The 12259-nt window shown below is 32.7% G+C and overlaps 1 protein-coding gene across 1 annotated transcript; it reads right to left on the bottom strand.

Moving 5' to 3' along the window:
- Positions 1–877: 877 nt before the first annotated feature.
- On the bottom strand, positions 878–12196 carry LOC134254148 (uncharacterized). Its single transcript, XM_062736692.1, has 2 exons — positions 11977–12196; positions 878–6199 (listed from the first exon to the last, which is right to left on the bottom strand). The coding sequence occupies exons 1-2, from the start codon at positions 12194–12196 to the stop codon at positions 5541–5543; spliced, it is 879 nt and encodes a 292-aa protein (XP_062592676.1). The 3' UTR covers positions 878–5540.
- Positions 12197–12259: the final 63 nt, after the last annotated feature.

The following is a 12259-nucleotide window of genomic DNA, read 5'->3' as shown; positions in this document are numbered from 1 at the left end:
ACACTATATGAGGTTTGAGTAAGTCAAAATGATGACTTAATCAAGAATTGCGAAAACCAAATTGATGTCTTTTTCCGAAACATTTTATAATTTGGACTCAAAATCCGTAAAAAATTTGGCAATATCGTCAGAGTAAACAGGACTGCAACAATAACAAGAATGCAAATATATCAAATTTTATGTTCATTAATTTGGTTGAAATATAATTATTAGAGCATCATCGTTATATTTTATCACATTGAATCAATGGTTATGAAAAGAAATATATATATAAATCTTTAACTCATCAGAAAATTCTACTGAGAATCAAAATATATAAACAACAATATTGAAGTTTAAAAATTTATATTTGATTGCTTAATTTGAAAATATAAAAAAAATATGAATAATTTTATTTAAAAATTATCTTGGAAAAGAATTTCCCTCGAATTGTATGATATAAGTGTTTTATATGGATGGTGATCTGTAATCTAATAAATTATATTTGAAAAAATTACCTCTATGAAAATAAATCAATTGCTCACCTTAAACAATATCGTCAAATACTGTATATCTTTGTTCATCATAACATCATATAACTTGATTAACATCATATCACTTCTGTGAAATATTTCATTCAGATCTTGTATTTAATAATTATTACACATGTTAAAAAACTTTCGCTTTCGCTCTAGTTCATTCATTTACCACAGTAAGTGACACTTTTTGCATACTATAGGATAACCAATTTAAATATGAAATAATATTACATGTAGTGACATAATTATCAGAGAAGGAAATCTCTAGTCTGATCAACTATTGAATAAAGAATGACCAGACTTAAGCGGGAAAAAATCTAACCCAGTCACCCCCCCCCAAAAAAAAAATTATTCTACCTTTCAAATCCATGACTTTTAAAAACCAAAATAGTAATATCGACTTCCAGAACACCTGATATATGCCTTAAGGTATTTATAAGTAAATATTCGCACACTAATACAATAACAAATCCCATATGATGATTAAATAATATCCAAGGACAGAGCAGAGGAACAAAGGAAATTAGCATTTCCACTTTAATTTATTCAGTATGTGCCCTACACCACAGATATCCCTGACCCTGTGGCCGCCACACAGTTAACAATTTTTGGAAAAGGCACCCTTGTTCATCATAAATGTTCGATTAATACTAACAAAACACATATTTCAAGCTATTTATTCATTTTCAATATATTATCATAAGACCCTCCGTACTCATGCCCAAAGGACTTGAAATTCACATTTCTAGAAGAAGCACCCTTATTCAAGTTTGCTCATCATAACTATATATGTATGAGACTAGATAATCAGGATAACACACCAGTAACAAAAAAGATAATTTTTGTCAAAGAAATAATGCATTTTTACTAAATACTAAGTAGAGCCCAGCCATATCACCAAAACCCCTGACCCAGGGACCTTAAAAATTGACGATATTGGAAGAGGAACCCTTCTTCGTCATACCAATGCACAGGGTTTATTGATTTAATACCCAGAAGCGGAGGAGAAGATTTTCAAATAATTAATGCATTTTAACTACATAATTTATAAAGCCACGCCCTAACACCAGAACACCTGAAACAGGTGCCATGAACATCACAATTTTGGAAAAGACAACCTTTTTCATCAAGATTATGTACATAGTTTATTGGTTTAATACCCAGGAGCAGAGTAGAAAATTTTCAAAATATTTATGCATTTTCAAAATATAATCATTAGAGCCTCGCCCTAACACCAGAGGGCTTAATGCTGATTACAATGATGCCAACAGTTTGGCTGCTCTATGTCTAAGAATAAAGAATTTCTTTTGAAAGATATCATGACTGTAAGTGATTTTCACCCCCACCTATAGGTCCAGGGGGGTGTGTCATAAAATTAATTATAATTCCCCTTTACCAAAAATTGATGCTATATGCTAAAATTTGTTGAAATTGGTTCAGTGCTTTTAGAAAAGAAGCTGAAAATGTTTAAATGTTAACACACGACGCACAACGAGCGACGACGAAAGATAAAAACTATGAAAACGTGAGTATGTAAATTTATGTAAACTCACTGACAATAGCTTAACTCACTTTAATACGAAGAAAAAAATAAAGATTTATATTTCCTCATGCTGCACAACCTCACTGCACTTCTGTTTTTGCTAAGATATAATCAAATTAAATCAGCACCATTGTTGAGATGAAATATATCATTTGTTAAAATGACGAAATAAGAAAAAATATATACATCATATAAAAGGGGATCAGATCAAAAGGTAATCGCACAAATACATATCAATATACCTATCCCCTAAATTTACAGATAAAAAAATATTTGCAAAATATATATAAACAGTAGGTATACAGTAAAAATATGGCACTACAAAAATAATTATGCTACCAAATGTGATTGACGAACATAGGCTCATTGTGCCATTCAACATTGAGTTTGAACAATAAAATGGAACATCTACTTACTTACATTTAGACGACAAAAGAAAATAAACAGCATTCAACACATAAGTGAAATTAAATACATAATGGTTGTTTTATTTAAATTATAAATAACAAGAGATTTTTCGAAAACACTAATCCCCCCTTCCCCCACAAATCGAATTTTTCAAAGTAGAAAAGCGCTGAACTCTGTCAAAACTGATGCGATCATACCCAAAGCATAACTTGACCAAGTTACACGTATTCATCATAATTTGTGTACTAAATTCAATTTCAATATGTGCAACCTCTCCGAAGAAAATGAACGTAAACTGCAAATAATTTGAATTTTTCTAAGTTCAAGGGGCATAACTCTGTCAAATATGGTGCGATCGTATTCAAAATAGAACTTGGCCTAGATATTCATCTGATATACCTGTATACTAAATTCCATTTCAATATGTGCAACCTCTCTAAAGAAAAGGAACGGAAACTGCGATTAATAGGAAATATTCCAAGTTCAACTTGACCTATATATTCATCTAATATACCTGTAATCCAAATTTCATTGCAGTTTGTGCAATGCTTGTGAAGAAAATGAACGGAAACTGCAATTAATTGGAACATTTCTAAGTCCAAGGGACATAACTCTGTCATTTATGGTGCGATCGTACCCAAAACAGAACTTGGCGTAGATATTTATCTGACTAATCTGCAAACTAAAGTCCATGTCAATGTGTGCAATCTATCCAAAGAAAATGGAAATGCAAGTCCAAAGGACATAACTCTGTCAATTATGGTGTGATCTTACCCAAAACAAAACTTACCCTAAATATTCATCTGACTAATCTGCATACTAAATTCCATGTCAATTTTTGCAACCTCTCCAAAGAAAATGGAAAATGCAAGTCCAAGGGGCATAACTCTGTCAATTATTGTGCATTCGTACCAAAAACAGAACTTGGCCTAGATATTCATCTGAAATTCCTGTATACTTAATTCCATTTCAATATGTGCAGCCTTTACTGAGAAAATGTATGGAAACTGAAAATAATTGGAATTTTTCTAAGTTCAAGGGACATAACTCTGTCAAAAATGGTGCAATCGTATCCAAAACAGAACTTAATCTAGATATTCATCTGATATTATACCTGTATACCAAATTTCATTTCAGTAGGTGCAACGATTGTGAAGAAAATAAACGGAAACTAAATGGACCGACCGATAAGCCGACAGACAGCAGCTAAGCAAAATGCCCTCTTTTCTTTGAAGGGGGGAATTACTATATAAAAAATGGCCATAATTGTATGTTCCATACTTACATATAAGCAAGTTTTCATTATGAACAACATATTATTGTTTTGTGGTAAATCGATATTTTAAATTCAAGTCCATGTTTCTTGAATGCATAAATTACATAAAAATAAAACTTATCTAATAACAAGAACATGGTGAATGTAAACATGCCATCACGTGTTTTAATGTAAATGATTGTCCTGTTCACATGCAGAGTTTAATTCGTTCAAGTTCAGAATGCAATGCCAATTAATTTGATTCGAATTGATTTACTGCGCATTAAATTACTTCGTGTTACCAAAGCTAATACGTATTAAATTTGGGGGCATGCGTAATGACAAAATAAAGTCAAATGCCACATGTCGGTTTTCAGCTATACAATGTAAGTACTTGTGCTATTTTTTGATTGAAAAACAAAGAAAAATCGTGTTAATCACTAAAATTGTGTACGTACACTTTGCCATTATGTCTAATGGATCATCTTCTGCAAAAGGTGAGGTGATTTACAAATGACGTCAAATTAGCCTTACCGAGACTGACTGTAGAAATAAAATTTTAATTCGCATTAGTTTACTTCGCATTAGCTGTCCCAATCTAATTAATAGTTTGGTGCGCATTACTTCACTTTACATTTATAACTGTGAATTAAACGCTCCTTGTGAAAAGGGCATTGAATTATTTAATTTTATTTGACATCATTAACAGAAATTCCTTACGTGTTCCGTTTACAAATATTTTTTAGAAACTTATTGCCCTGCTCACACGGAGAACTTAATGCGAATTAGTACAATTGAATTAATTAACTGCACATTAAAGTACTGCTCATTAGCTCCATGTGAACGCTGAGCGAAGCTAATTCAAATTAAATTTGCGTAAGGCCAGAATGAAGTCAAAGGGCACATGTTGGTGGTTAGATATAGGTAACAGTGCTGTATATGGTTCAAAAATAAAGGAAAGGTATGTTTATCACTAAATGGATACCTTTATCCTGCCTCTGATAAAAATCGTGACATTTCACTTGTTGAGAAGAATACTGCATGAAACGATGTTATGATGTCCACCTACCTCATACTGCTAATTAGCCCCCTCCAAATGACCTACCAACCACACCTCAAATCAATATGCCCCCTCCAAATGCCATACTACACAGACCATTGTTGTTTTCATTTGAACACACAAAGCACCTAATTACTGACGTCATATTACCATTAATCAATGTCAAAATGTAAACGATTTGCTAAGTTAAATAAGCTTTATCAAAATATGTTCGACAGGATAAATTCATTATGTAGACACACATTACTAATAGTAGCCTCTATGATTATGATATCTATTTGATAGCTCTGCATACACGACGTGATTTACAAATGATATCATAATAGCCTTACTAAAAACAGCGGGCTTTTTTGTAGAAATAAAACTTCATTCTCATAAGTTTACTTCACATTAGCTGTCGTGTGAACGCAATTTAATTTGAATTAGTTTACTTCGCATTCATATACTGCGAATTTAACTCTCCGTGTGAAGAGGGCATTAATTGATTTGAGTCATTTTTGTACAATTCTACAACTTGTTTCAATTATTTCAAGTGTCTTTAACATTTATTTCAGTTAGCCGTGCAATTTTTTAAGTGAAACGCAGCTTTGTCCCGATAACCACCGATAAGTTATTATTTTATTTGGTCGAACGCCACTCTTTCTCCAATTTAGAATTACATATTCACAAATCATCCATTCTTGTTTCCTGATTCTGATAACGATACATTTTTATCATTCATCAATAGATGAGATAAAACCATAAACACAGACATATTTATGTGTGAAAAATGTTATCTCGCAATACTTTCAATTGTTGTATACTGCTTAAAAGTTCATAGACCCTGGACATGCTGATCCCACTCTCAACAAGGCATTCTTTAGGGCACGTCCTCAATATTTCTTTTATCGATTTATCATGCACAAAACCCGGGATTCCCTCTTGGAGCATTAAATACACTTTTGGTGAGCCTACGTCTAAATCATTGATTCCAGGGCCACCCGAGGCACCATGAGTTGTGGATTCTGAGCAGTGGAACAGTACCTTTACCTTTAGCCTCTTGTCGAAATCATAAGCTTTTTTAATTTTATCATTCTCCAATTTACTCTGCCACCACGAAAGTGCTTCACAGTAGATTTGAAAAGCGTCATATTCCGAAATCAAAGGGCATTTTCTGTCAATTATCTGTTCATTGCCATGGGAGGCTGGGTGACCAATAATGGTAACATTTTCTGGTCGCTTGCGAGATATGTCCAAAATAAATGGCTTTGGTAAATCTGTGCAGTTAACTTCTAATAAAGCAACGTCATCTTCTTCCTGTTTGCTGTAGAATGGAATGTCATATCTCAAACGATAGGGTTCATAGTTAACGTGTTCTCTTGTGCGACCAAAATATACATAAATAGGGTTGTCCTCGACAAATTTCACAATTTTCTCTACAAAAAAATAACAATGATTAGGAGATGTAATAGTAAGTAATGTGGTTTATCTACGTGAAAAGAAGTATATTATTCAAGAAAATTCCGCTGTGTCCATGGAAAATGTTTCTGGAAATTACAACCCTCTTTACACATGAAAATGAAAAAAAGTATATTTGGTATATTTTCATGTTAAAACAATTTAAACAATTTGTAAACCACGCCTTCCGAGTAACATTACATAGCAACAGTTGACTTTGCAGGACAAAGTATTACAGTATAAAAACGATGTCTGCGCATTAGGCTCATTTTGATTTTTTTCATTTAAATACATTCTAAATACATTCAGTATACTAACAAAAGATATAACATATTTTTACGGTAATATAAGTATGAGATATTGTTATCCCTTGAACACCTTTGTCGACCTTGACTTCATCTCAGCAAGCCACTGTTTTTGCGGGATAACAGTTTTACAAGTTACCCTGAAAAAACATATAACACTAGTATTTTTATAGAAACAGAGTTTACTAGGGTAAATTATTCATTCATTTTGGGTAGATTTTCACTATAGTCTACCTAAGTTCACTGTGGTTGTCGTTCATCGGTACATGTCGTAAGACGATGCTTCCATATCAATACCGGTATCACTAATCATTGCTTTGCTGATTTTGAGTCACAGATTTGATAATGTTCTTATATTCTTATGTAAAATTCGTTTGACTATTTGATAGTCCAGTATATTTAAACACATAAGGGAACTATTTATTGCTCTTTATTACATACTTTGTAAATCGTAATAAATACAGAATTTTTGCATACTTAGTATGTGATATGCCTGTGGTCACAATAGTCATTTCAGCCCTGCAGGGGTGATGCGGATCAATATCACACCCTAAGTAAATTAAACCTAAAAAAATACAGTATGCAGTATGCAAAATGCATCAACTGACAAAGTTTTATAATATTTAGCCAGTTAAGATTGAAGATATTATAATATAATTATAAAATACCATAAGTAGGTCACAGTGACCCACATTTTGATTGAAATTTTCTGCTGACTCAAGAAACATTAATTGACAGAGTTTGATGATTCTGAATAAATGTCAAAAGTAGTTTTTGGTTGATGTTCTCAGAAAACCCAAGATGTTAAATTGACAAATTTGGATGAATCTAAGCTAATAAGTACCTGAGATAATCAAGAGTAGGTCACCACGATCTACTTTTTGATCGACATTCTCCAAAAATCTGATGCCTCGACTGACAAAGTTTAATTATTTTAAGCCATTAAGTGCCTGAGATACTTGAATATAGCCATCAATGTCGAAAGTAGGTCACTGTGACCTACTTTCAGGTCGACAATCTCCAAAAACTTTGTTATTCAGTCAAGGGCTTATATGGAGCGGAGCGGATCAGAACTCTTGACTTGGGAAGATGGGTAGAAAAGTTTGTTCAAATTAATGGCCATGTCCTCTTTCAAGGAAAGTAGTTAAGAATTAGGAAAAAAACTTGAAGACATCTTTTAAAATTTTCAGAATCGTTGAAAATTATGTGAAAGATTCACTGTAAAGTGTATATTCAGTTCTAATCAGATCATGTGTTACAGAAGGTAATCAATTTTCTTTTATTGAAATATATGGAGATAACAAACAGCCAATTCTTTCAAAATCTTCTACGCAAAAACTACAGGGTCAGAAAATATTATACTTATGTGAAAGATTCAATACATAGTGTGCATTCAATTTTGTAGATGCTGGCACGAAAAAGATCCCACAATTCTCAATGGCCGTAAGTGGCAATTATAGATTACAGTCCCTGAAACGTTCTACTTTCCCACCTGAACGGTGAATGAACGCTGAACGAACGGTGAACGAACGCAGAGCGAACGGTGGGTGAACGATATGCGAACGCTGAACGCAACTTGGTGAACGATGTGTGAACGGTGAGTGAACGTAGAACGCGAACGCGAGCGCAAAGTGAACTGTGAACGAATGGTGAACGCAAGATGAACGATTTATTCGGAATGCCTCCGATCTTTTCCTTGCATTGAAATTATTCTATTATTCTAAAATTCTAATTTCAGGTGCTTAAATATAAAAAAAAAAACAATAGATAAATAAATAAATAAATAAAATTATTGTTCTGTACATGTACCTATGTTTTAAGTCGATTTTTTTATAACACGATTTTATTTGCCGTAAAGCATGTGTATTTGTTTCCGAACGCGTGTAGATTAAATATGAAATTAATCTATTTATATAGTGTATATGCTTATTCTGAAGGTAAAACTACTACTTATAGAATGAATTCTAAGCGGTTGAAACAACCATACATGTATTTCCGTGCCAAAGCGATTCTGAGTAAAATAACGGATTTTTTAAATTCACAATTATCTGTTGACATTGACTGTTATCGTATTGCATAAAAACTCGTTTTTTTTTAATTCTAATGCAAAATATTCTATATTAAATGATATGCCTTTTGTATTCTTTTATGACGATTATTTTAGCTAACTTCTTCATGCATCTGTAGACATTTCCCGGCCATGATTACCGGGGTATTCTCGGTCAAGATGTTGGAAGGAGACATTCAAATCATTTGTAATAGATTAAATTTTCAAAAATAAATAAGTAATGTGATGTCATAGTTTTTATTAAACAGAGAAATGTACGCGAGAGAGAGAGAGAGAGAGAGAGAGAGAGAGAGAGAGAGAGAGAGAGAGATAACCCCCTCGCTTCTCAGAGATCTGTTGTATCAAATAAAAATTCTTATTATTTTTCCTAAATATTCCAAGCAGTAAAGATAATCTTTTGTCATAGATTAGCAAATCCATTTGACAATGATCATTGGCTTTTATTTTCAATCATCTAGTTCACACAGTTCAAAGGAAGTCCGTGCTAGTAGCGTGCTTGTCCTGTCAATCAAAATAATTCGACACTGTGGAGGTGTGGAAATCGCGTTTCACCGAACACGCCGAAGGCAAATAGTCACTTAGTATTCCAAGAAGTTTTAATATTTTCCCCTATTATTTCTAGATCTGATTTCTGCATTCCTGCAGAAAAAATAAATAATTCGAATATATACTTGGAAGGATTATGTTTTAAATTGAATTTGAAACATATTCCCTGCCAATATTATATACTACTGTCGGCACAAGTTTATTCTAAAATACTTTTGTTAAATGACTGTTAGATGTTGGTTTTAAGACTGATTTTCTTGTGTTACAATACAAATTAAATATTAATCAAAATATACTGAAAAAACTCAATAAGATTTTTTTTTTGGGGGGGGGGGAAGAAAAGGAACCGAGGGGGGGGGGGGGTTGGTCTTAATTATACTGAATGGTAAACATATACTTAAATATATGTTTAGGTACAGTGAAGGATGGAATTTTCCTTCTCTAATAATAGACTATTTTAAACAGTTGGCCTTTTCTAAAATTTAAAACCAAACCATCAATTTAATTACCTCTAAGATATTTAATTAACTGAATATTTGCAGTACTGTTTAAAATTCTCAAACCTAAATGTAGTTAAAATACTTGTTACTGTAGAAATAATTATTTTATGCATTCCTGTACTGTAAAAGACTTGAATTAATTATTATACATCCATTAATAATTTGTCCTCTTTAAAATTACAACAAATTGATGCCGTGCGTGAAGCATTTGTACATTGCCCTTTTTTAGGTTAATTTTTTAGCATCGTTCTACATATATGTAGGTACTTAATATATTTTTTTCCAGGGAAATTTAATGAAATAAGTAACAGTTGACTTATAATAATAGAAATATAAGTATCATAGATAATTTTTGCAATGAAATAATTATTCTTCAAACACGGTCTCTAAGTTATTTAATTAAAAAACATGAAAATCCTTACCATCAAAAAGATATGTCCTTCCACTTCGGAGTTCCGAATGACAATGAAGACTGAACGATAAGTGAACTATAAACGCAAAGTAAACGTAAAGAAGAGTGAACGGTGAACGTTTTGTGAATGGTGAACGCGATACTGTGAATGAAGAGCGAACGGTGAACGCACGCTGAACGAACGGTGAACGAACGCTGAACAAACGGTGAGCGAACGGAAAAATGGAAAGTAGAACATTTCTGGGACTGTAATATTTACAGCCCTTAACCGACAAATGGTGATATTTTCATTTGAGTGAAAAATTCTTCAGAAGGTTATTAAAACAATAAACAATCAATAACAAAATTTACACCCAATTTTGTAACCAATTAAAGCCCGTGTTACAAGCTACATAGGAAATAATGTGTCTTATTTCCAACAAAACATGTGATCAGCAATTAAGTTCTCTCTTTGAGATAAATCTTTTTATGAATGATATAAGCACTAAATTGCTGAAACATGCATAAATGTTCAGATAGATAATGTACGACTATATGATGTACAGAACAAGAGGCCCAAGGGCCTTGAACGGTGTATTTGAAGCCTTTATATTTTCATTTGAGTGAATTAAAAATATTTTAATAAAGCTATTAAAAAACAGGAAGGTTATTAAAACAATAAACAATCAATGAATTAGAGATATTCAAAATTCACCTTGACACACATTAAGAAAACCCAAATGCATCAACTTAAAGCCCGTGTTAAATATAGCTTTAAAATGTCAATGTAGGTCACCGTGACCGTTCTCCGAAAACCCAAATGCATCAACTGACAAAGTTTGATTATTCTAAGCCACATAAATACGTATAATACATAAATATGTGATTTTTCAGAGTGAATTAAGTTCTCTCTTAAAAACCCAAGAGGTATCAACTAACAAAGTCTGAGATTCTAGGTTATTAAAACAATAATACTTTTTACATGAACTTAAGTTTAAATAAGCATAAAATGTCTAGGTCACCGTGACCTTTTTTGGTCAACACTCTCCGAAAACCCAAAATGCATCAACTGATGATTCTAAGCATAAATACCTAAGATACTTAAATAAGCCATAAAATGTCAAAAGTAGGTCACTGTGACCTAATTTTTGCTCGTCATCTCCGAAAACCCAAGATGCATCAACTCACAAAGTTTGATGATTCTAAGCCAATAAATACGTAAGATACATAAATATAGCCATAAAATGTCGAAAGTACGTCAATGTGACCTACATTATGGTCAACATAAAGATGCATCTGCTGACCAAGTGATGTCAAAATATGCCTTTTATTTTGAAAACAAATGCCTATAAAGATGCAGCAACTAACATTTGATGATTCTAACCCTCTCAGTGTTATCAGCAGCAATAAGTTGAATGCTCCATCATAGGCCTTAAAGTATCCAAAATATGCCTTCAAATCAATTTGAAAACAAATGCCTGCAAAATTTAAAAAGAGGTAACTTTTCAGTTAACATGATGTGAAGTCCTTTTGATGATCCTGGTCCTTCTAGTACAAAATATAAACATTTTTATTAATTGTAAATTTAGGTCAACTTTGAAGAATGCCTTGAACAATTTTTTATCTTCCATATCCTGATCCTTGTATGTAAATTTGGTGAAAATCTGCCTGGTGGTTCTGGAGAAGAAAATTTTTTAGCAGCCAGTACTTTTGGTTTTGTTTTCCTGATTATCTCCCCTTGTTTTAGGGTCCCAAATTGTAGTACAAATGGTAGCCTTGGGCAAGGATATCCTTTGATAAATTTGGTAGGCCTGTGATCAGTAATTGATTACTTTGATCCTTTGGCTCAGAAGAGCTAAAAATCCTATATTTCCTATAAAGCATTTGATTCATCTATCAATCTTATCAGCAGCAATAGAATGCGTGTCCATCATGGAAATATTACCTTTGGTACATGAAAATCCTGTCTCCCCCAAAGCATTGAGTAGGCCTGTGATCAGTAATTGATAACTAGTCTTTTTTAGCCATTCCAGGATCCCATTTCTTAATTTCTCTTCAATATCTCTCCCGGATTCCCTTACTTGCAGTTTTTGCAATAACCTTGAATAATTAATGCTGCGATGTGGATCAGACTGGGCATTTTCTACGATATTATCGATGTACATTTCTAGACAAAATAGAATCATAAAACAACCTTTATTAGTCTTACCAACTTTAGCTACTTTTGC

The sequence above is a fragment of the Saccostrea cucullata genome, unplaced genomic scaffold (assembly GCF_032062105.1).
Source record: "Saccostrea cucullata isolate Sc308-1 unplaced genomic scaffold, CSIRO_AGI_Scuc_v1 ctg1354, whole genome shotgun sequence".
Classification (NCBI taxonomy): domain Eukaryota; kingdom Metazoa; phylum Mollusca; class Bivalvia; order Ostreida; family Ostreidae; genus Saccostrea; species Saccostrea cuccullata.
Note: the sequence above shows the minus strand (reverse complement) of the source record. Positions and strands in the feature narration are given on the sequence as shown.

Bases quoted from the DNA above. Each gene is read 5' to 3' on its own strand.
- LOC134254148 (XM_062736692.1), bottom strand. From the start codon at position 12,196: ATGTACATCGATAATATCGTAGAAAATGCCCAGTCTGATCCACATCGC. The intron at 6,200-11,976 runs GTAATATTTCCA...ATTTTTTTGTAG, and splicing joins AGGATTTTCATGTACCAAAG to AGAAAATTGTGAAATTTGTC.